This window comes from Kogia breviceps, chromosome 2 (assembly GCF_026419965.1).
Source record: "Kogia breviceps isolate mKogBre1 chromosome 2, mKogBre1 haplotype 1, whole genome shotgun sequence".
Taxonomy (NCBI): Eukaryota; Metazoa; Chordata; class Mammalia; order Artiodactyla; family Physeteridae; genus Kogia; species Kogia breviceps.
The window spans coordinates 174,175,400-174,199,741 of NC_081311.1; the positions used below are offsets into that span (position 1 = coordinate 174,175,400).

Below are 24,342 nucleotides of genomic sequence, written 5' to 3' on the forward strand. Positions count from 1 at the left end.
ATTACTAAAATCTAACATAGCAGTTCATAGAAATGAAATGGTTTCTTTAAAAATGGATGATGAGGTTTACTTTGTTGTATATAATTAAAAAGCAATTTAAATTTTAGCTCTAAAGTGGCATTAGTAAAGGTAAATAAATAAAAAATACATAATTGGGAATTCCTTGGCGGTCCAGTGGTTAGGACTCCGCACTTCACTGCAGGCGGCCCGGGTTCGATCCCTGGTCAGGGAACTAAGGTCCCGCATGCTATGTGGCCAAAAAAGAGAAAAAAACATAAGTAATAAGTAACTGTGGCATTTCATTATGTTACAGTAACTGAAAAATCATTATTCTACAGATGAAGCAATTTATTCCATGATTTCACCTGTAGTTTGAATTTTTAACATTTAGCGCTCTAAATTTTAATTGTCTCGTTACTTAGATCTGAAATTCCTGCCTAATTCTTTGCTGCTGCCTACTTTGAGCCTCAGAATATTATCAGAAGAGAGAAGCTTTTGAATGTAAACATCTATGTAAAAATAATTGGAAACAAATTCACATTTCTACAACAGATTTCTCATATAATTGTCGATATTAGCCACTATCATCAAGATGTGGTAAAATGGCATTTAAGGGTTATAGTAATAAAAAGGTATATCTTATTTAAGAATAGAAACTTGGAGAGGGTGTGATAAAAGAGGAGACCTGACTAGCATTGAGGACAAGTAAGATACACATCTTTATGGGAATCCTCAAAACAGAAATTGGAAAAATGATGGCAGACATTTGGGTGAGTATGAAAGGACAGTGAAGCAGACGTGGCACTTGTGGGAGAATTAACTGTAGATTGTGGTCACGTGGAGGATATTGGATTTTTGTAATATAAATGACCGATGTGGTTCAGAGGTGGGATGATCTGTCATGACGGAGGGTATCTGTTCTCTGGACACTTCTGTTGGCAATTTCATTGTGCTGAAAGAAGAGTGTGAAATACATTTTTGACTTGATGGTGATTTCATCCTTGGAAAGTTAAGGAACTTTTGAAAATCATGAAGAAAGTGATCTGTCATCATGCAACTAATAATAGCAAAAGGCGGACTGCTGAGCACAGTCAGGCACTTGCTTTAGGAAACCTAACTTCATAATGTTGGGGGAAGAATGGGAATAGAAGGCTCTGATAGTGACATTGTTACAGTACAACCTCAAACTGCATTTATAAGGAAAATTAAAGGGGCAGCACCTGCAGTTGAAAAAACCCATCATGACTCCTCTGGCAACTTTCTGATCTCAACCTTTAAAAATTTTTTTCTAGAAAAATTGTGAGTGGGAACCTTCATAGGAGGATCAGTCTGAAAGAGGGGCCAGTGCTTTTAGAAAAGTGGCAGGATAGCAAAAGTCCAGACTGCACTGAAGATTGGAGGAAATGCCAAGGATATCTTGGGAAAGATTTTTAAAATTGTGATGCAAAGAAGGAAAAATTAGGCCAGTTATTTGGGGAAGTTGATACAATATTAATTAAACTTTTTTTTTTTTTTTTTTTTAACCTCTGTCAAGATAATCTTAACCAGGAAAGAACACTCTCTGTCAAGAGGAAGTGAAGTGCAAAATAATGAAGAGTTAGAGAATGCCTCATTGTTTTTTTTCCCTTCTAGTTTTACTGAGATATAATTGACATAAAGCACTGTATAAGTTTAACTTGTGCAGCATAAGTTTAGTGGACATCCATCATCTCACATAGAAAATTAAAGAAATAGAAAAAATTCTTTTATTTGTGGTGGTGAGAACTCTTAGAATTTACTCTCTTAACTTTCATATATGACATACAGCAGTGTTAATTGTATTTATTGTGTTGTACATCTGTCCCTAGTACTGGAAGTTTCTACCTTTTGACTGCCTTTGTCTAATTTCCCCTCCCCCACCCCTTGTCTCTAGTAACTACCAATCTGTTCTCTTTTTTCTGAGTTTGTTTTTGAAGTATAATTGACCTCCAACTGTTACACATCATAGTGATTCCATATTTCTATACATTTTGAAATGATTACCAGTTAAGTCTAGTTACAGTATGTCACCATACAAAGATACTACATAGTTATTGACTATATGCTCCACCCTGTATATTTTACACCCATGACTTAGTTATTTTGCAACTGAAAGTTTGTACCCCTAATCTTCCTTACCTATTTCTTTTCTCCTTCCACCCCCCTCCCCTCTGGCGACCCCTGTTTGTTCTCTGTATCTATAACTCTGTTTCTTTTATGTTCTGTTTGTTCATTTGTTTTGTTTTTTAGATTGCACAAATAAGTGAAATCATACAGAATTTGTCTTTCTCTGACTTATTTCACCTAACATAATACCCTCTAGTTCCACCCATGTTTTCAGAAATAGAAAGATTTTATTCTTTCTTGTGTCTGAGTAATATTACATTGTATATGTGTACACACACACACACACACACACACACACACACACTCAGACACACACTCACACACTCACACACCCACCCACCCACCCCAGAAAGAAGGTAATTATTAGATTGACCTCTTAGGTCATTTGCAACCTTGAGAGCCTGTAATTTGAGGACTTTATAAATCCCTTAATAAACATTTCTGGCTTTCACAGTTCTCTCGTTACTTTTTAGCATACTAACAGGAATTATTCTTTTTTCTATTTTTCTTGTGAAGTTGAGATACAATAAATTATTTTTTTCTTCACTGTAATTACGAAGAACACTGGTTACCAGAAAATAAAGGTCGTCAGAGTGACCTGGTTAGGGAAGTGTGAACGACTTCCTCTGCTTCTGGTTTTCATTTTTCTTAAATAAAAATGAGAATGGGTACTTTTAATCTTTCCATTAAAGTTAAAAGTAACACTTATTAAATCTTTTCTTTGGGATCATCTGCTAGCTTTTAAGGCTGAGGAAATTTGAATTTATAAAATTGATTGAAATAGCTATACTTAAAAAAAACTGGTCATGTATTTTATGTTACATAAGCAAACCCCTCATTTTCAGAAACTTGTAAAACTGAGACAGTGCGATCTTCTGGTTTGATTAATTTTTCATTATTGGTCTTGGAGAGTTATGCAATTAAAATATATTTTATTCTGTGTTGGATGCAGGATTCTGAACCATTCTTGGAAAGTTAGCAAGTAGAACCTAGAGAAGAAAGTGAAAATCGTGACTTCCACAAACCTCTAGACCTAACTTCCCATTTATAGGGAAACAGGGGGTATAAGCGCAATTTAAACGGCACCATGAGGAAACAATCCATCAAATCCAGAATGTGGGATGTTCACTAGGACATTGGGCCTGGGTTCTTTCAAAATTCAATATCATGAAAAAAAAAAAGGTAGGAAGTCTACTTTAGACTAAAAGAGAATAAAGAGAATGTAATGTATGAACCTTAATGGATCCAGGTTTGAGGGGGAAAAAACATTTATTAAAGCATTTGGGGAACAGTTAGATAAATTTGAATATGGACTAACTCAATGATATTAAGAAATTGTCAGTTTTCTTAAGTGTGTAAATATTATGGCTATAGAGGAGAATGCCCTTATTTTTAAGAGATGCATGCTGAAGTATTAGTGGTAAAATGTCATGATATGTGTAATTTCAAATGGTCTGGAAAAAAAAGCACACATATAGAGAGAAATCAGATATGGCAAATCATTAACAAGTTGTTCAGTCCAGGTGGAGGGTATACAGAATTTTCTGTATGTTTGAATTTTTTTCATAATAAAATGGGGAAAATCCATCGCTTCTGGAATTTTATATATATATCCTTTAGTATGAAGAGTAAAGCTTGTAAAGCCTCTACATTAGTTGAACAAATAAGGGTAGACATTATTAATTTCTGTGCAGGAGGTATAGGAATAAAGTATAACATCTGTTTTCACTGGTCCTTATAATACTTGATTTTATTGTATTTGACATGGCACACTTGAACTTTTAAAATTTTTTTCTCCACTTCTTGTTTGAAGGATGAGCATATTGGTTTATAGACACATTGACTTCTGAAGCCCATTTGTTTATAAATAAACTCTACCTGCAAAGAATTTTGTGGAGCACCTTTACCTTTTAAAGGGCTTAAAATGCATTGTGGTTAAATTTGCAAGGTAGAAAGAACCTCATTTGAGCTGTGCTTGGTCACAGACCTAGAGAAAACATAAAGAGTAAGTTTCACTTATAAGAAAAATATTTATTATTCTAAAGGCTCTAAAAGAACACATTCACAGTGTGTTCAGAAGTTATCTTTCAGCAACTATTTGGAAGTATTTGGTTAGAATTTTTGAAAATTAAAACTCTAAAAACTAATATAAATCCTTATGAGTTACATCTTTATTCCCTGCCATTGTCACTTTTGTATTAATTTATTTTATAGCTTATATTCTGAAATTTAAAAAACCCCACCTTATATTGTATTATGAGGTGGCTTCTCTATCTGAACTCATTTTTTGTTAAATAATACAGTTGTACATGAGAAAAAGAGTAACTTTTTAGGCTTGTCATGAAAATTACTGACGATCTCAGTTTTCATAAACCAGTTCAGTTTTGATAAGGGAAAAATGATCTGTTAAAGATTATCTGTCATTACTGTTTCAGGGTTCTGTTGAGTTATTAATTTAAGTCTATCAGGTTTAGTACGAAGTGTGCAGAACAAGTTATAAAGCATCATTTTAGCCTAAAGTTTTCGTGACTTGGCTGTGTACTGATGGGTTTAGTATGGGTAATACTTTGCATGTGGGTGTGTTTCCTGTAAAATTATGCTGGCATGTTATAGTCATAAGCTTCTCCTTTCCTTCCTCTTCTCTCTCCTCTCTCCCTGCTATGCAGAGTATTTGATTTCTGACAATGGAGGACAACAGCTCTCAATAAGTGATGCCTTCATCAAAGGTAATTTTATCAAAAGCTATACGTGGGATGGTGTCTCTTTTGTTCATGGGGATATACTTGGGGCCAAGCACATTGATAGCTACAGAGTAGGTATTGACAATGTATTTGATTATTTTAGTATCATGGGAACACAGGTTTTAATATGTGTAGTAACTTTGAGACTTTTGAGAAGCAAAAATATAAACTTGGACTTGGTTTGAAAGAAGGTCTCTGATCTGAAAAGTAATTGTTTAAAAGCTTTTAAATAGATTTTGAATTTTATTCATTTAAAGGCATGAATAGTTTATGCTTTCCTATATCATGAGTATAGTATTAAGTATTGTTATACATATCATCAGTGATTGTCAAGCTTATCAAAAAACCTACAGGCAGATATCATCCAATTGAGGATGCTACTTGCCCTGTGGAATTGCGAAGACAAGTGGACAGAAGAGATAAAGAGATAAAGAACTAATTCTGCTGATCATTTCCCTGGGGACAAGAGGAAGTACAAGCCTTTTCTAACCATGACCCTACTTAGCTTGCTGTGGAGTGAAGACACACTTACTTAATTGGTCCATAACACTCTACAGCTTAGGCCTCAGATAATGGGAGGGTTTCACATAAAAGAGAGAAGGTAGGGCAAGCTGGTACAAGGGCAGCCACTTGCAGCTGGTGTCATAATTTAGCAGTGTAAATTCACCTCCAAGCATCTGGTTCAACTAGATGTTTATAGACCAGGGGTTTAAATAATTGAAATGTGCCATTTTTGTACATCACTTGACGTGGACACTTGCTTTACTGTGTAAGCTGCTGGAATGTTTAGTTGAAAGGTTTTTTCTTTCTTTAGTTTGCTTTAAGAGGGGAAAGATTTGAGAATATTTGTAAGCATTTCTCACCTCTTTTCTTTCCATTTTTTCAGTCACATTTTTCAACATTTAGTGAGCATCTTTTTTTGCAAAGCATGTAGTATTATCATTTTTTTGGTCTTGATCCATTAACAAAATTTTACATAAATTGTTATTTACCATGTTTTAGTTTCTTTACAGTTAATTTTTAGCTCTGACTTGTAAAAGTTTTGCCAATTAAAAAGAAAGCCTTTTGTTCCTGTATTGAAAAAGAAACACTAAAAGGATTGTCTTAGTAGACTTTCTATATTGTCATGTACTGGTTCAGACGTATCAGGGCTGAGCTTTTCTCTTTAAAGTTCACCACCCACACTATCACGTGTTCTGCTTGCATTCTGACTTCTACTGAATGCAGTTTTCAGTTTGTGATTTTATAGGACAAATTAACCACCTCGTTCTGTTAATGTCCCCAAATGAATAAAAGGACTGTAAAAAAAAATCTCATTTTATTTGCTTTTCAGAAGCCGTATTTATAATTATTTTCTTGAGAGTCCTGGTTGCTTATGTAAATTTACTTTTCACACTTCTGTCTCTGATTTTGTCTGTTGAGAGTATTGATGATCTAACTCAGAGTTCATTTTTTTATTTATGAATTTAAACACGTCCTTGCTTTTTTTACACCAAGAATTGAATTGGCTAACTTAAAAAATGTAGAAACGTTAAGTTGGCAATTTCTAAATCTATGAGTAGATGGTATAAAATGTGACAGTGAAGTATAATTTCTTATTTTACACTTAGAATCCTTATTTAACCGTCGAGTTGAGGAAAAATCCAAAGAGCTGCCTTTCACGCCTTTGGGTTGGCATCATAACAGCCTGGAGCTGCTGAGGGAGGAGAATGGAGAGAAACAAGCCATGGAGAGGTTGCTGTAAGGCAGTGAGCTTTTTAATTTTAATTCTCCATTTTTATAATCTTCAGTGACTTGATAGGCATGTGCATAGTTCTTCCTCAGAAAGTCAAAAATACTAACGTTACTTAGGAAATAAAGCCTGTTCTGGTGAAATTTCTTATAGAACAAAAAGTGTCTTAAATTGTGCTTGTCTGTCCCCACTGTCCCCATTTATGTGTTAAAGTTTAATCAAATTAAGTGGGTCATCTTAGTTGAGGATATTCACAGATTTTCTTTATGTGAAAAATCATTAAGGTGCAGATATGCAGAAAGAATAAAATTGACCAAGGAGATCTCATCTGTGAGCCATAATTAGTGTGCTTATTTCTTTGTAGACTATGTTGTATCTTCAAAACTGTTGTCTCTGGCAGTGTTAACTATGCAGACTTCTTTCCTGTAACATTTTTGTAGCTCAGCGAATCACAACCACATGATGGCACTACTCCAGCAGTTGCTCCATAGTGAGTCATTGTCACCATCTTGGAGGGACATCATTGTATCACTAGTCTGCCAGGTTGTTCAGACAGTCCGACCTGATGTCAAGAACCGGGATGATGACATGGATGTCCGTCAGTTTGTCCACATCAAAAAAGTGAGCTCTGCTAATGCTTTCCTAATGCTAGGAGTTGATGAGATGGGCCTGATAGTAATTTGTCTCTTAATGGTAATCTGAAAGGGTCATTACCAGGAGGGGTGCTAAGTGAGGAGGGGGAAGTTTTTCTGCCTTCTCTATTTGTTAGCAGTGCACTTAAAGGTCATAGAAGCCACTGTTAGGAAGTGAGAGGTGAATGGGGGTGTGGGGTAAGTTGGGCTTGCAATGAGTTGGGAACCCAGACTTTCTTGCTTCTTCTTCTTGATGTGTCATCTATGAGAAGGCCTCTTCCCACAGATTACTGTCACTGCTCTGAATAAAAGCAGTGGGTAATTGCTTTATTTAGAGAGTAGTGGAGTTTTGCCTGTATTTTTTACCTATGATATGTAACTTAATAGTGGTCTTAATTGACATCTGGCATCAAGTACCAGGTAGTATGTTAGAGTGTTGATGATCATGCTAAGAGGCCATTAATTATTATTATTATTATTTGCGGTACACGGGCCTCTCACTGTTGTGGCCTCTCCCGTTGCGGAGCACAGGCTCCGGATGCGCAGGCTCAGCGGCCATGGCTCACGGGCCCAGCCGCTCCGCGGCATGTGGGATCCTCCCGGACCGGGGCACGAACCCGTGTCCCCTGCATCGGCAGGCGGACTCTCAACCACTGCGCCACCAGGGGAGCCCGAGGCCATTAATTATTGGTTGAAAGGAAGAAATGCATCCTGGAACTTTTTGTACTTATTTGGAAATAAATAATAAATAATAGAATTCATTTGACTGGATTCTAAGGATGTATCATTGAATTTTATTGTTTTCTTAATTTTTTCATTAGATCCCAGGTGGAAAGAAGTTTGATTCTGTGGTTGTCAGTGGGTTTGTTTGTACCAAGAATATCGCCCATAAAAAGGTAATGTGATTCAGTTCAACAGTGAAGTTCAGCAAACTATGACTATGTGCCAAGCTAACAAGCTGGGGGTACCTTAATCATGGAAGAAAAGGAGATTGGACATTGAGGGGTGACTAGCAGCAGTGTCTCCCGTAGGGGTGAAATTTTGGGGGTTGAGGGAGAGTCTCCCAGAGCCGATGATGATTGGGACTTGTACAGTGGGAACTCATCAGACAGAAGAAGGCTTCCCAACCAGCAGGCTGACAGGACACTGGTATCATTTCTCCCTTCACTCCACCGCATCTCAGGGAGGCAGGATTTTCTAACAGACTGGAGTCCTTCCAGAGGCCTACCATTTGACAACTTTGTTCTTCCTCATAGGGCTGAGCTCAGAATTATCACTGGAATTCTGTTATCCTTCTCCCCTTTTATCTCTACCTTCAACCCTGAGGCCCTTTCTAGCACTAGCACAGAGAGTAGGGTGAAGTAACCTGGTGGACTAAGGAAACTCTGAGATCCTAAGGTGCAAGATGGGAAATGGCAGGAGATGGGGCTGGAGGAAGCAGGCAGGGCCTTTGTATCTCACTTTATTCTGAAGGCTACTGATTAGTAAAGTGTAGTGTGCATCAGGATCACCTGTGGACCTTGTTAAAAATGTAGATCCCTAAGTCCAAACCCTGGAAATTCTCATTCAGTAGGTTTAGGGGGGTGGGAATTGGGGGTGGGAAGGGTGGGACTACTTTAAAATTTTTTTTTAAGGAAGTATAGTTAATTTACAATGTTATGTTAGTTTCCAGTGTACAGCAAAGTGATTCAGTTTTTTATACACATATATATTTTTTCATATTCCTTTCCATTATAGTTTATTACAGGATATTGAATATAGTTCCCTGTGCTGTACAGTAGGACCTTGTTGTTTATTTATTTTATACACAGTGGCTTGCATCTACCATTCCCAAACTCCCAGTTTATACGTCCCTGCACTACTTTCCCCTTTGGTAACCATAAGTTTGTTTTCTGTGTCTGTGAGTCTGTTTCTGTTTTGTGTATAAGTTCATTTATGTCATATTTTAGATTCTACATGTAAGTGATATTATGTAATATTCGTCTTTCTCTGTCTGACTTACTTCACTTAGTATGGTAATCTCTAGATCCATCCTTGTTACAAATGGCATTATTTCATTCCTTTTTATGGCTGAGTAGTATTCCATTGTGTATATATATGTACCACATTTTCTTTATCCATTCATCTGTCGATAGACGTTTAGGTTGCTTCCGTGTCTTGGCTATTGTAAATAGTGCTGCTATGAACATTGGGGTGCATGTATCTTTTCAAATTAGAGTTTTCTCCGGATGTATCCTCAGGAGTGGGATTGTGGATCATGTGGTAACTCGGTTTTTAGTTTTTTAAGGAACCTCCATACTGCTTTCCATAGTGGCTGCACCAATTCACATTCGGCTGGGACTGCTTTTAATGGAGGCACTCTGGGTGTTTCCAGTGTCGTTTATTGGTTCTCATATTTTGAGAAACCATTGATCTGTAACACTGTTCTGAAACCTTGCTGTGCTTCAGAATCACTAAGGGAACTTATTAAACATAGAGACACCCTGACCCCACCTCTGAGGATACTGATTTGGTTACAGTGAGAGCTCAGGCAGATCTCAAGCCTGAACAACTAGATGGAGAAACTGCAGTCCTGTTTTCACTCTTTTCTAAGCAGAGTCTAATACTTTTTTTTTTTTAAGTCATTAAGCCTCCTGAAAGTTGTTAGTGACCAAAGAGAAAAAAGTATGTTTGGATTTGATATTATAGCAACGATCCAGAGTTCATATTTCTACATAGAGTCTTATTAAAACATTTTACCCATCAAAGTAGTACTTTATTTTTTTTAAGATTTATTTATTTTATTTATTTTTTTAAAAAAACTTTTTTTTTTTTTTTTTTAAATTTTTGGCTGTGTCGGGTCTTAGTTGCAGTGCACGGGATGTTTGTTGTGTCATGCGTAGGCTCCAGAGCACGTGGGCTTTGTAGTTTGCGGCACGTGGGCTCTAGTTGAGGCGTGCAAACTCAGTAGTTGTGGCACGTGGGCTTAGTTGCCCTGCGGCACGTGGGATCTTAGTTCCCTGACCAGGGATCAAGTCCTCTGTATTTCAAGGTGGATTCTTTACCACTGAACCACCAGAGAAGTCCCCAAAGTAGTACTTTAAATCAAATTAAATGGTCTTTGTTGAATTCAGAGGTAGGTATGTTGTGCTCATCTCCGGAATTAAAAACTGTTACGTGGGTGTGGTAGACACATATGCATGAATGACTGTCTTGCTCCACTGACCATATTTAGAGGTAGTCTTTAACTTGTAGTTGCTAAAAGAGCCCTGAATGTAGTTTCCCAGCTGATGAGTCACTATTTTCAGGACCATTTACTGGCTTGGCCCTGATAAGCTTGGTCAGTCGGAAACTTCGATTGCAGAACCCTGGCTGTTCTGCTTGTGGCTTCAGTTGCGTGGTTAGGATATATTGTTTGAGTCACTGCTTCAGGGTATGCTTTAAGGTTTTCTGTTTTAACTTCTTATTACCCAATTTGGCTTGCAACTTTAGGACTGCTTGGAAATTTATTCCACTAAAAAGATATTCATCGGGTGTTTTAATTCTTTTCTCCCTCATCTACCCTTCTTGAATTTCAGAAAAGTTAAATTCTGCCTTCAGAGTTGCTGATTTGTGGGAGTTTGTGGAGTAGACTGTCTTTAAGCCCCTCTCTGCCCTACCCAGGGCTGGATAGCTTTTCTTGCAACATTAGAAATTTAAAAAAAAAATAGTTAAAGAGTATAAAAGATTAGGTAAAATAGCATTAGTAGAAAAGAAGCCAATTTTTGAAGAATTTTGCATAGCCCTAAACTAATAATTTGCTTTTAAAAAAACTAAGAGAATACCACAGAAGAACTAAATGAGAGTATTCTAATATGAATATAATGAGATCCATCAATTTAAGAGGAATTATGAACAGTGTGAATTTAAAGTTGTGATTAAAGGAGGACCATAAGGTGCAAACTTCAAAGTTTTAACAAACTGTTCATTTATTTAGATGAATTCTTCTATTAAAAACCCCAAAATTCTTCTGTTGAAGTGTTCCATTGAGTATCTCTACAGAGAAGAAACTAAATTTACTTGCATTGATCCTATTGTGCTTCAGGTAAGAACTTACGGAAACAGTAATCTGGAGGGATATTTGTGTACTATGATGCTTGCTAGCTCTTATAACGCATTCCAGCTGGTTAAATTTGACAGACAAACTTAATTGCTGTTGTTTCATTTAAAAAATTTATTATAAAAGATGTTTTTATGTATCCCACTTTAGAAGTTTACCGAAACCTCTGTCACTGTTTTTAGTTTCAAAGTGTTGAAGGCAACACATGACTTTTTGGGAATATATGAAGAAAAAGTGCCAATCCAAATCCTGTTTTTCCTTCCCACCTGGGTCATGGATTTACTTTAAGGATTTCTCTAACTTAATCAGGTTCCCAATGATAATACCTGATTTTTTAATACAGTCTGTTCTACTAAAGCATGTGTTTCTAGAACACTAAGTAGCTTACACACAGTTGGTAAAAGGGAATAACATCAGATGGAAGTTGTGTCAGTTTCTGTCTGGTTTTGCTTAAGTGAGGAGGCCCAGAATAACTGCGGTAGGATTATAACCCTCAGCTGGAAGGAAAATCAGCCTCAGCTCAGCTCCTATAAAGGCAGGAACCCTTTTAACTCTATTTTAAGAAATTAGAAGTGAGCTCCTGTTGGAAGAGTTCTCTCCCTAGAGAGATGCAACCCCTGGTCCTGGATGGCTCTTAGGCATTCACTGTTCAGAGTTCCATTTCCAATTGTACCATTGCACTTGCTTTTGTACATTTTAAATTTCTCTTGAGGCTGCCTCCAGCTACACTGAGCTGTCTGTCTGGGCTGTCCAAGTTCTCTGTCAAGGTTCCAATTTTTATTCTTGTTAGTGGTCTGAATATGAAGTTACATAGGTTTTAAAAGTTGTCTGCCCCAACCTCTTTTCTCCCATAAATGCTATTAATTAATTTGTAGTTGTTCAAAATGGGAAGTTTTCAGGAATGTGTATTCCTATTATAGCAGAAACACTTACATTCAGTTCCAGAAACATTTAGGAAAAGCATTGCTTGAAAATTCATACGTGATAGGTACGTTTTCTCAAGAGTGGTAAGAGCAATCACTTTTGTTCTGAATTTGTAGACAGCAACAGAAAAAACTGAATTGTGGTGAAAGGCACCATGGGTTATGAAACTGCTCTATTGCTTAAGGAACGCTGTTAACTGGGACTGTTTCCTTTTTGGAATTCAGCTATGTATCAGTAAAAGTGAGGGTTTTCAGCTGGATTTATACCATTCCTTCTAGCTCGTATTTACTATGACTTTTCAGTGACAACTGAAATAAGGAAAAAGGGGAAGCACAATTATCGTTCATAGAATCTAAGTTACTGTGATGCTGGGACTTTCCTCGATCTCACTGAAGGTGTCAGTGAAAGACTTTTCTAGGTTTGGATCACAACCACGTGGATTGCAAGATGCATCCTAATTGCAGAGATGTTAAAATGTGTAAAATTTTATGTCTTGGAGTTGATGAACTAGTAATCAGAATCCATAGATATTTAGTTACAAAAAAGTTATACTTAAATTTATCTGCTTTACTTTAACTCCATCCTTACGACCCGGTTAACCGACTAAAATCTTTATGTTAGAGAAGTATGCTCTGGGTAATGTATATTAGTAAACATGATTTAATTCATATAATTTAAAGCATCTGGTTCATCAGTGCTATAAAACATAGTTTATTGTATCTTTAAGTTCTGACCTATTAAAGTTTTTAGTTTGAATTGATAGAAAGTATCAATTGATATGACTTTTTTTTTAAATCCTTTTTTTGGTCCACTTATTGTGGAATAACCAATCAAAGAAGAAGCTGAAATGTAGACAGTTAGAAAAAGGAGGATGAGAAACAGTGGGCAAAGAGATAGTTAGCCTGTGGTGCCATACTGTCTTCATAAGGTCGGCCCTCAAGATCTGTTGGTCTGCCACTGCTCCATTGTGTTCCTGGCCTACCTTCTGATACTCTTTCCTTGCTGAGCCTCTCCCAGGACCCCTCTTTAGCGTGGTGCTTCATGTATAATCATAATAGTTGACTGGAGCTGCAACTGAGAAGAAATGTATTTGCTATCCCTGTATCAGAGGCCAGAAACTTAAAAAAAAAAAAAAATCAACTTATTTTAGTTATTCTTTATTGGAGCTGCACAAATAAAATCATTTTAAATGTCATTAAATAACGATTTAATAAGCAGAGAGGGAAATTAACACATTTCAAGGAAAAAAATTCCATTTTGTTAATAATGGGAGAATTTGAAAATGTACAATTTCTATCAGTAAGACAGAGAAGGGTGAGAAGAAATATACTCCATCTAACAGGGCAGGTTCATTGCAGGGAATAGGCTCATCCCGTCCATTGCTGGTGGCACTGACCATGAACACAGTCTTACTCAGAAGGCACTGGGCATAGGGAGCAGAAGTGACAGACGAGCTCCCACGTTCCATTGTCACCTCTCTGAGCCCAGAAATGTTATGAAACAATTAATGAATTATATTGTTTTAACTCTGGTTATTATTTACGATATTCATTTGCTTTGAAAGTAAGCCTTTGTCATGAAAGTGTATTAAAAATGTTTTAATTTTTAACTATAGCTGTTCTAGGTAGAATATTACCTGTTCGGAGATTGAAATTAGGAAGTAGCTGAAATAGCATTTGTATAGAGTTATTTATTCAGATACCCAAAAGAAAGGATATTCTGGTTAGTTTCAGAATGTAAAAGGGGGAATTCATAACTATATTAAAAACATTTAGAAATTGCTTTCATTTAGGGTTAAGGGTTTTTATTTATTTATTTATTTATTTATTTATTTATTTATAACCTTTGAGAGCTAGCTAATTGGATTCTTGGCTTTTATGTCATAGGTTATTAAGAATTCAAAATCCTTCAAAGTAAAGTTAGTGAGTTGGAGAATGAAATTTCTCCTGAAACTCTTTTCAGCATAATCAGTAGATTAGAATGATGAAAAATATTCTGGTTGTGTTTGAGTTAATTTGCTTATAGCAATGGTAAGTGATCTTTAGCATAGTTTCACCTGAGACTGGGGACCTGAGAAATGAGTGAACACATCAGTAATACAGTGTTTACTTAGTAGGAAATATTTATTAGTAGTGGTTTGTGGGCAAAGAAAACTTAGGCTGAGTTTGATATTAATAGTCAAACTATCCTGATATTTTTACATGTCTAGATATTGTACCACACATAATATTTTTGATTTATCTTACTTAGGAAAGGGAATTCTTGAAGAACTACGTTCAGCGAATAGTTGATGTTCGGCCCACATTGGTTTTAGTTGAGAAAACGGTATCTCGAATTGCCCAGGATATGTTACTGGAACATGGCATTACTTTGGTCATTAATGTAAAATCAGTGAGTGTTCTTATTTTTCTATTTTTATATTATTTAAAAATAATCACGGCTTGTAAATTTGTATGCATGTATGGTAGATATGCAGGGATCTTTAATTATTTATTTCTATGCTGTGCCATATGTATTGAAAGTAGGACAGGCATGGCAGTAATTTCATTATTTATAAGACAGGAGGATCTCAGGCTGGAAGAAAGTACGATTCATATAGCACTCATACGAGTTATATAATGCTCATCATAGATTCTACAAGACCAAAGGTGTAATAGACATTAGTTAATAAGTAGTATTTGTGGAGACTTCATTTTGTAGCAGAAAATGTTCTCTCCCTTGAAAAGTTACCCTCTTCAGAACAGAGGTCAGTTCTGGAAGTTTCCCACCCTCCTGGAAGCTTCCTACTCTCCGCCCCTGAATCAGTACCCTTTGCCAGTGCATGATGCTTAAATGTCTTTTGATAATGTCATTAATATGAGTATGGTTTGTTTTAGTAGGCACATATTGATTTCTTCAGTGTAGACTAATCTAGAGTCAGTAAAAGTCATTTAATTATTAAAATCAAGGAAATTCATTGTGAGGGCATTTTCATATGTTCCTATTATTTTTTCATATTAAATTTTCTAAGAATTTTATTCTTCTCTAATTTTGTAATATAATGTTGTTCTGTGTTCTAGCAAGTTTTAGAACGAATCAGTCGGATGACCCAAGGTGATTTGGTGATGTCGATGGACCAGCTGCTTACAAAACCTCACCTGGGCACCTGTCACAAATTTTACATGCAGACGTTTCAGTTGCCTAATGGTGAGTGATCTCTAGTATAGATTTACCTGGAATTGGGGACCTGAGGACATGAGTAAATTCATCAGTACTATCAGGCTGACTTAGTAGGAAATAGCTATTAGCAGTGGTTAATGAGGACAGGCAACTGTGGTTTTACTTAAGGGTTTTTCTCTGGTAGATGTTAAGATGGTGAATTCTGTCTGGACTTCTGGATTGCCACCCTAAGCCTTCTTAACCTTGTGTTTGTTTATTTGTAGAACAGACCAAAACACTGATGTTTTTTGAAGGCTGTCCACAGCACTTGGGCTGTACAATCAAGCTTAGAGGAGGCTCTGATTATGAGCTGGCCCGAGTTAAGGAGATCCTAATATTTATGATCTGTGTAGCTTATCATTCTCAACTAGAAATCTCCTTCCTCATGGATGAATTTGCTATGCCTCCTACATTAACACCAAACCCCTCCTTCCATTCTCTGATTGAGGGACAGGAGGATGAAGGGGCTGCACAAGAGCCATTCAGCGGAAGTCCCCTCCCCCAGGAGCCTGACTTCCCTCCGGACTTTCTGCCCTCTGATGATAGCAGTTTGCCAGAACCAAGGATTCTGTTTGAGAAGGGTGATCAGGAAACTAAAAGTGTGCCACAGGATGTTGCCTCTTCGAAGCATCAAGAGCATGCCACAGCAGCTTGCCCAGCAGGTGCCCCCTGTGCTCTCTTTCCATCGGTACCGGAATCATTGCTGCCGCTGCATATAGACGACCAACAGGATGCCATAGGCAGTGAGCAGCCAGAGGCTTTGCAGCAAACAGAGGAGCTACAGGATCCCAAAAGCCAGATGAGAGCCTTTAGAGACCCTCTACAGGATGACACTGGCCTGTATATTACTGAGGAAGTTACCTCCTCTGAAGATAAACGAAAGACTTATTCTTTGACCTTTAAACAGGAGTTGAAAGATGTGATCCTCTGTATCTCCCCAGTAATCACATTCCGGGAGCCCTTCCTTTTAACTGAAAAGGGGATGAGATGCTCTACCCGAGATTATTTTGCGGAGCAGGTTTACTGGTCTCCTCTCCTCAACAAAGAGTTCAAAGAAATGGAGAGCAGGCGGAAGAAACAGATGCTCAGGGATCTCTCTGGCGTTCAGGGCATGAATGGAAGTGTTCAGGCCAAGTCTATTCAAGTCCTGCCCTCACACGAGCTAGTGAGCACCAGAATTGCCGAGCACCTGGGTGATAGCCAGAGCCTGGGGAGAATGCTGGCCGATTATCGGGCCAGAGGAGGAAGAATTCAGCAAAACAATTCAGACCCTTTCGCTTATTCTAAGGATGCATCGGGTACTTCAAGTGGCAAATCCGGAAGCAAAAGTGAAGGTGACGAAGAGAAAGGGTTGATTACAAGTGATGCAGTGTGGTCAACAAAGGTGAGCAAAACCACATTGTGTGCTTGTGTAAATTTAAAATATGTTGGGGACTTTCCTGGCCGTCCAGTGGTTAAGACTCCGCGCTCCCACTGCAGGGGCCGCAGGTTCGATCCCTGGTCGGGTAACTGAAGATCTCACATGCCTTGAGGCGCGGCCAAATAAATAAATAAATCTACTTAACATACACGTCTTTAAAAAAAAATGTGTTGAAAATCTCTGCTATGGCAGGGTAAAAATAATCAAATATGACAAATTGTATGCAGATTTATTAAATATTTCCTCTATGCTTTTTTTTTTTTGGTCTAGGTCTTTCGGCTTCTGTGTTGCTTTAAAATGTATGAAATAGGAGTGTAATGTAATGAAACTGGATTTTGAGGGTTTCAGGCTAAGCTCACAGTAAACTAGGAGGAGCTCTGAGGTAGTGGGGCAGTGTGGAGCTGCTTAAAATTTCTGGCATGATGACTTGGGTTTAGTGTGATGCGTCCTTGATCCTTTTAACGGCAGTGAGCAGGACAGTAAGGGTTGGAAGTTTATTATAGGAAATGGATGTGTTTTAAAAAAATAAGGAATATTTATTCATGGATACATTATTGATAATGGTGGTAATAAAACTAATGAACAAATCTATCTCTAGATGAGGAAATACAGTTTGTTACTAAAACAAAAAGATGTTGACTTTCACAAGTCTGGGAATGATTAAATAATAATGGTACACCGTTTTCAATACATGAAATTGGCAAAAAAGAATGTGGTAAGAGCCATGGTTATTGAGGTATGGAAAAATACTTACAATAACCTAAGTAAATTTATGTTTATATGTATTTATGTAAACTTATTAAAAGTGATAGGGAGGTCTTTTAAATTTACATGAGTACATATATATTTTTGATTTAGGATTCCTATCTTTTATAACTTATTCCTGCAGATAAGTAAGCATTTGGCATAAGGATGCTTACATTTTATTATAGTGTATGTACAAGGGTGTTTACTGAAGCATTATTTCTAATTGTTTGCTGTTAAAAGGATGAGTTGGATCTCATTTAGTGACCCAGAGAGGACCCATGATATATTTTCTCGTGTTAAAAAGCAAATTGTGTTTTAATATATGTAGCATCAAACCATTTTTTGTAGAAGACCGAAATCACCTGTGTATACTTATGTGGGTGTTTTTGTGTGTTTATGTGTATGAGCTAGCGAAAGTACATAGTTTTTAACCATACAGTCAAATTTGTCAATTTGGGAGGTGGGGCAGCATCAAAGGAGAGGAGGCTTTAAGTACTTCATGAACATCTTCATATACCTCTGTACTGTTTGAATTTCAGCAGAGACAGGTGTTACCTTTGTAATGATCAAAAACAGGTATAAAGTACAAATAAATACCTCAGGATTTAGATTTCTGGGTATCTCAGGTTGGTGTTATATCCAGCTATCAATTCAGACTGTTGCATATCTAATTACTGATTTACTTCCAAGATAATTTAATGTAGTTTTGTAAAAATAAGACTATTTAAGAAAACAAGCTATTTAGACATCTATTTGTATTTTTACGTTTCACTTAAACCTTTTGGATTATTTTACCTTAAAAACTAACTGCTCTTCTTCCTTATACTTAGTGTCTTGTAGTTTTGAATCTTCACTGAAACCCCCGTAGTGATGACAGAGGCTTTACAAACCGAGTGGAGTGTGTTGGATGTTGGAGGTGGGCCTTGGGGTTGGAGTGCGTTATGACTTGTGGGTGCTCACCTGGATGTTCCTTCTCTTCCAGGTGGACTGTCTGAATCCTGCCAACCACCAGAGACTGTGCGTGCTCTTCAGCAGCTCTTCTGCCCAGTCCAGCAACGCTCCCAGTGCCTGTGTCAGTCCGTGGTAGGATTCCTTGCCCACCCCGCCTGCACCCCCCCCACTATTGTACTTGAGGATAGAATTCCAGCAAGTCTGAAAAACATGCAGCTGTTAGGCTCTGTTTTTAGGTGCATGGCGTGCTGCTGGTCATATGTGAATTGATGGAACTTTTGAACTTGTGAATTACAGATGAAATTTGTATTTGTTCATGGGTAGAAGTAAATGAAAGTACCTTTAGTGAGAGTGAAAACGGATGTGAGGGATGGAAGAGAAATTTGTAGTTATAAAAGTGAGAAAGTTGATACATAAAAGCTAGTTTTAAGCATTTTGATAACATTTACAAATCAGGCAGGTTTTCTTTAGGCATCGTTTTCATGAAAGCAGTCAGTCTTTTGTCTTAAGTTTTATTCTAAAACTTAATTCTAAGTAGATTGATAGAAACACATTTTATAATGTTATAATTTATTTCCAGTGATAGTCACAAAAGCCTAGTTATTACATAGTTTAGTTTTAAAAGTACTAAAGAACATAACTGCTTGTTTTTGGAGTACTTTGCATGACAAAATGTGTTCTGTATTTTAATTTTGGACACCAGAAACACTTACTTGTACCAGTGAGATCAGGGATTCTTCCAGCATGAGTAGAGCTCTAGCAGTCTGACTTGGGGCTGGGTGAGCCCATGGGAATTTTCTCTGGGAGTTTAGGTCAAGGCTTGATATAAGATGTGGGTTTCGACAGGGTATGTATAGCTGAACTCTCTTATTTGTGGGCATTTATAAGTTGGGTATAAAGTTAAGAATTGGCTTTCCTGGAGGAATATGAGCTGCAGCTCTTCGTGCTCAGTGATGGTGTGGATTAGAGAGCAGAGGCAGGAGTCCCATTTTATATTGACCGGGTTTAAGGCTTTGTAAAGGAAACTTTTACTTCTTCCTAACTCAGATCAGTTTTACTCATTTAATATTAAAGTTTGTACATCCTGATTAAATAATTTCCTAGGATACTAGTGACTGGCAATGGATACGATGCTGTAGTGTGGCTAGTACAAACCTGTTTTGTCAGCTGAGGTAAAACCTGTAACAACAAAAGAATAGTACCTGTTTTAATTAGTGTATTATAAGCAGATCTAACAGGTATCAGTTTGGAGTCTCATGAAATATCTTTTGCTGGGTGGTAATTCATATGATATGTTTCTAAGAAATCTTTTCTTTTAGGATTGTAACAATGGAATTTTATGGAAAAAATGATCTCACATTAGGAATATTTTTAGAGAGATACTGTTTCCGGTAAGAACCAGTTTTCTCCTTATGTTCCATTTATGCTTTTTTGATGCCCAGAATTTCAACCTAAATATAAACATGAGTTGGAGCAGTCTTGTGTGACCTTCCTGTTCATGCCACATGCCAGGGTTTACTATACAGAGAAGTTATCCTTGCATATTTCAACACGGCATGTCTTCTCCAGTTCATTCCTCAGATGTTTGCCCATCTAATTGCCCTGCAATCGCACAGACTTTTTTTGGGATGTCTGTTTTTACAGTGATTCAAGTGAGAGGCAAGAGAAGCTAAGGACCTCAGTTTAAGTCTTAGAGCTATCACCTGCCACTTAGTATGACAAAGAGCAAGTAGTTTAATCTTTACCAGCCCCCTTTATAGGTATTAACAAGCTCCACAAATGTCAGGAGTTTTAATAGGTAAAATGCGATGATGTTTTAGAAATACTTGGCAGATAGAAGGCGCTTAACAAGTGGAACCTATCACTGTGATGTGGTTGAAGGCAGGATGTTCAGCTGCAGGCTCTGAGCAGGATGAGTGGTACCGCGAGCAGATCATCCACCAGTCATCCTTGCTCTTGAGAGGACGCTGCACTTTCTCTGCAGTGGTCCTGATGAGCCAGGATTCACCATACACTGCTCCTCGGTTTCGTGGTTAATGTGAGGACTTTCTTTTTGTCAAAGGCCTTCCTATCAGTGTCCTAGCATGTTCTGTGATACCCCCATGGTGCATCACATTCGACGCTTTGTCCATGGCCAAGGCTGTGTGCAGATAATCCTGAAGGAGTTGGATTCTCCAGTACCTGGATATCAGCATACAATACTCACCTATTCCTGGTGCAGAATCTGCAAACAGGTAAGTGTACCCTGTTGCTATAATATATCACATAGTATCTTTTATTTCTGTATTTATATAGTTCTTTTTTGGGGGGGAGGGTGGCCTCTATTTTTTTGGTTTTAGTATTTGTCTTTGGGCTCTTATTTATTTTACCTTCTAGTGCTGTATGTTCCCTTTAATGTTTGTTTCCTAAAGATTCCATTTTAGGATTTATCAGTCATTATATAAAACATAGGTACCATGTCCAGTAAAATAGATGGAGATTTTATCTTGACAGTTCTCCATTATGTTTGTTTATTCATTCAGTAAACGCTTATTGAGCACCACCTAGGTGCTAGGTACTGTGCTAGACCCTAGGAAAGAAGGAAGAACAAGGTAAGGCTCCTGTCCTCTAGCCGGGGAGACAGACCTACAGTGATTACAGTATGCTAGAATGCTTGTGTAAGTTTAAGTCTATGTCAACATTTCTATCTTAAGACATAGAGATGAGAGACCATGTTTAATTGATCTCTGCTGGTTTTCATATACATTCTTGAGGAAAGAAGCATGTGTTTTATTTCTTCTGTGTGTTTTTCTAACTCTGGGGGGAATATTTGGTGCCAGTATTATGTTTTTAATATATACTTTTTATTCAAACTGTTAACAGTGAACATATGCCAAATTTAACTTCATTGTTATCTTAATTGTCTTATTTTGGAGTGTATGTTTGGAAGCACATCTGGGAATTATAGATAAAATAATAATGCAACCTATTTCAGTATCAGAGGTTGAGGAGGGCCAAGTCAAAGGTAATGCCTTCTTCGGTAGGAACATAGAGCCACGAGGTCATTTCTTGCAGTGATTGGTCTTTTTATACTTGTTCTTCTAGGCCTTTAGTTGCTGTTAGACAGCTGGCAATATTTTGTTGTAGAATATGTGAACTTCTGTAGATTGACCAGTGAACTAAATGAATAACTTAAATTTGATCTTTATACCTTGCATGTTTGGTGTATGCACTTTACTTTGAAACAAAAACTTCTGCCTTTGGGGTTATGTTAGAAAGGAAAAGGTAAACAGTTTTTGTTACACAGAAATGAAAACTTTCAGGTGTCCAAAAAAGTTATAGTATATATGACCAAATATTAGTATACTTACTATTAAATTTCTATAAGCCATGATAATAGAAAAATGGACAAAGGGTGTGACAGAGCAATTTACTACAAATGGCCAGTAGACATGTGCAAATACATTTTACTCATTACTAGTAATCAAAGAAGTATAAATAAATATAAATAAATAAAATAAGTGGAATGTGTTTTTGTTTATTTTTAACAAATTACATTTCAAAGATTTATAATTCCTGAGGAGATTGGTAAGAAAGTAGGGAAATTGATATTCTCAGATACTGTTGGAGATTGTCTCCCAAAACAGGTGTACTGGTTTACACAATGTGGCAGAAAGTATCAAAGACCATATAAATGTCCATGCCCTTTGACCTACCAATTTCTATTTTCATTAATTAATTCCAAGGAAATAATAATTACGGATATTTATAAGTACATATATATATATATATATATACACACACACACACATATATACACACACACATACACACACACAAACAGGGAAGTTCATCAAAATAGTGAAAAACTTGTAATGTCTTAAATGCACATCAATAGGGATTGGTTAAGTAATTCCATATTATGGGATACTCTGCAGCCATTAAAAATCAAATTGTACAAGAATATTCTATGTGGGAAAATATATATTGCTAATAAAAAAAGGTTACGAACCTAATTATAGGGAACAGTTGTTATTTATAAACATCCCAGCTAAGCATATATGTATTCATGTATAGAAAGAAAGCAAACATGCTAGCATATTGATGGTGGTAGTGGGATTGCTGGCAAGACAGGTTCCCCAGCTGTCCCTAACTCTACCCACCTCGAAGCATTTTCTTCTTCTTCTAGTTTTCTGCAGTCAGAATATACTAGATTAGTACTAGAGAAGAAAATACATTGTTTTTTAAAAAAGAGATTCTCAATATGTGATTAGATAACAATGTATGCTGAATTTCAGGTAACACCAGTTGTTGCTCTGTCCAATGAGTCCTGGTCCATGTCATTTGCAAAATACCTTGAACTTCGGTTTTATGGGCACCAGTACACCCGTAGAGCCAATGCGGAGCCGTGTGGTCACTCCATCCACCATGATTATCACCAGTATTTCTCCTATAATCAGATGGTGGCATCTTTCAGGTAAGAAGTCTGAGCGACCTTGTCACAATCACATACTCCCTGGAAGGCTTTGTAACATTTCCAGTGTTACTAGATTGAATTAATTTTTGGCGTGTGTTGTTCCCCATTCCCACTCTTGCAAAGGCAGGGGGCCCATACTCTGTGAAGAGCTTTCAGTGTTATTATTTTATTTAATCCTTTAAGAAATATGTATTGTTATAACCCTAACTTAGAGAGCTTAAAGCTGACACATAGAGCTAGCAAGTCATGATCCATGATTCTTGCTACTGCAGGTGTTACTCTTAACCCCTGTCTTTGCATCTGAGAGCTTATCAGAATTTTTGCTAAGACATTACTTAGCATAAGGGTAATCGCATATTCCGGATAGAGCTACAATCACTAGTTCAAAGAATGGTTATTTGCACTTGTTCTTAAATGATTTGAGAAAGCCTTCGGGCTCTGCCTTCAGAATATACCCAGAACATGTCTCACCACCTCCACCACTACCACTCTGGACTGAACCTCTGTTGTCTTTTACTAGATTATTGCACTAACCTCAGTCAGTTTCCTTTCGGCCTTACCCGCTGCAGCCTGTTCTCAACACAGCAGTCAGAGTGGTCCTGTTATATGAAAATCAACTCAGGCCACTCATGTGCTCTAGAGCCTCCAGTGGGTGTCTGTTTCATCCTGAGTGAAGGCCAGAGTCCATTTATGGGCCTGTGAGCCCCTACATGCTCTGGCTTCTCACCCCCTACTACTCCCCGCCTCGCTCACCGTACTTCAGCCTCACTGGCCTCCTGGCTGGACCTCAGCTATGTCAGGTAGGCTCCTGCCTGGGAGCCCTGCACTTGCTCTTCCATCTCTGAGCTGCCTGCTCCCAGATACCTGCCTACGTTTCCTTATTTCCTGCAGGTCTTTGTTCAGATTTCACCTGCCCTGACTCCCTCTCACCCCTGGCACTCCTTGCTTCCCTTTCCTGCTTTATTTTGTCCTGTAGCACCTAGTATCTGGCGTAAGGTACGTTTTAAGTATTTGTTTTTGTTTATCGCCCAAGTCTTATTATTCCTGAATCACGAGAGCAAGAATTTTGGCCCTTTACTCCATGCTGTATCTCAGCACCTAAAACAGCATCTGACACATACTAGGCACATATAGGCACACAAATAGGAAGTACTTGTAATTGAACCCTATTTCCTTTTTTAAACAAGAGCTGTTAATCAAGAACCTAGGGCCTAGGTGGGATATAGCATTTACTAGACATCGTGAACTTCAGGTGGAAAGGAAACTCACAAAGAATCCTTGGGAACTGAGAAAGTAGTGAATACCTGTGTCTAAGCTA

General features: G+C 37.5%; 1 protein-coding gene across 12 annotated transcripts in view; it reads left to right on the top strand.

Moving 5' to 3' along the window:
* PIKFYVE (phosphoinositide kinase, FYVE-type zinc finger containing) overlaps window positions 1-24,342 on the top strand; it is a 78,748-nt gene that overhangs the window by 30,823 nt on the left and 23,583 nt on the right. For all 12 annotated transcript variants that reach the window (XR_010839194.1, XM_067026709.1, XM_067026714.1 and 9 more), the window contains 12 exons: window positions 4,812-4,871; window positions 6,497-6,626; window positions 7,059-7,239; window positions 8,072-8,146; window positions 11,206-11,313; window positions 14,503-14,643; window positions 15,312-15,438; window positions 15,675-16,834; window positions 18,600-18,700; window positions 19,888-19,959; window positions 20,631-20,802; window positions 22,846-23,024. Coding sequence is in view for 11 of the 12 variants with exons in the window: in XM_067026709.1 (XP_066882810.1) it covers window positions 4,812-4,871; window positions 6,497-6,626; window positions 7,059-7,239; window positions 8,072-8,146; window positions 11,206-11,313; window positions 14,503-14,643; window positions 15,312-15,438; window positions 15,675-16,834; window positions 18,600-18,700; window positions 19,888-19,959; window positions 20,631-20,802; window positions 22,846-23,024 (2,506 nt within the window). In the remaining variant the exon portion in view is untranslated. The remainder of the gene's footprint in view (window positions 1-4,811; window positions 4,872-6,496; window positions 6,627-7,058; window positions 7,240-8,071; window positions 8,147-11,205; window positions 11,314-14,502; window positions 14,644-15,311; window positions 15,439-15,674; window positions 16,835-18,599; window positions 18,701-19,887; window positions 19,960-20,630; window positions 20,803-22,845; window positions 23,025-24,342) is intronic.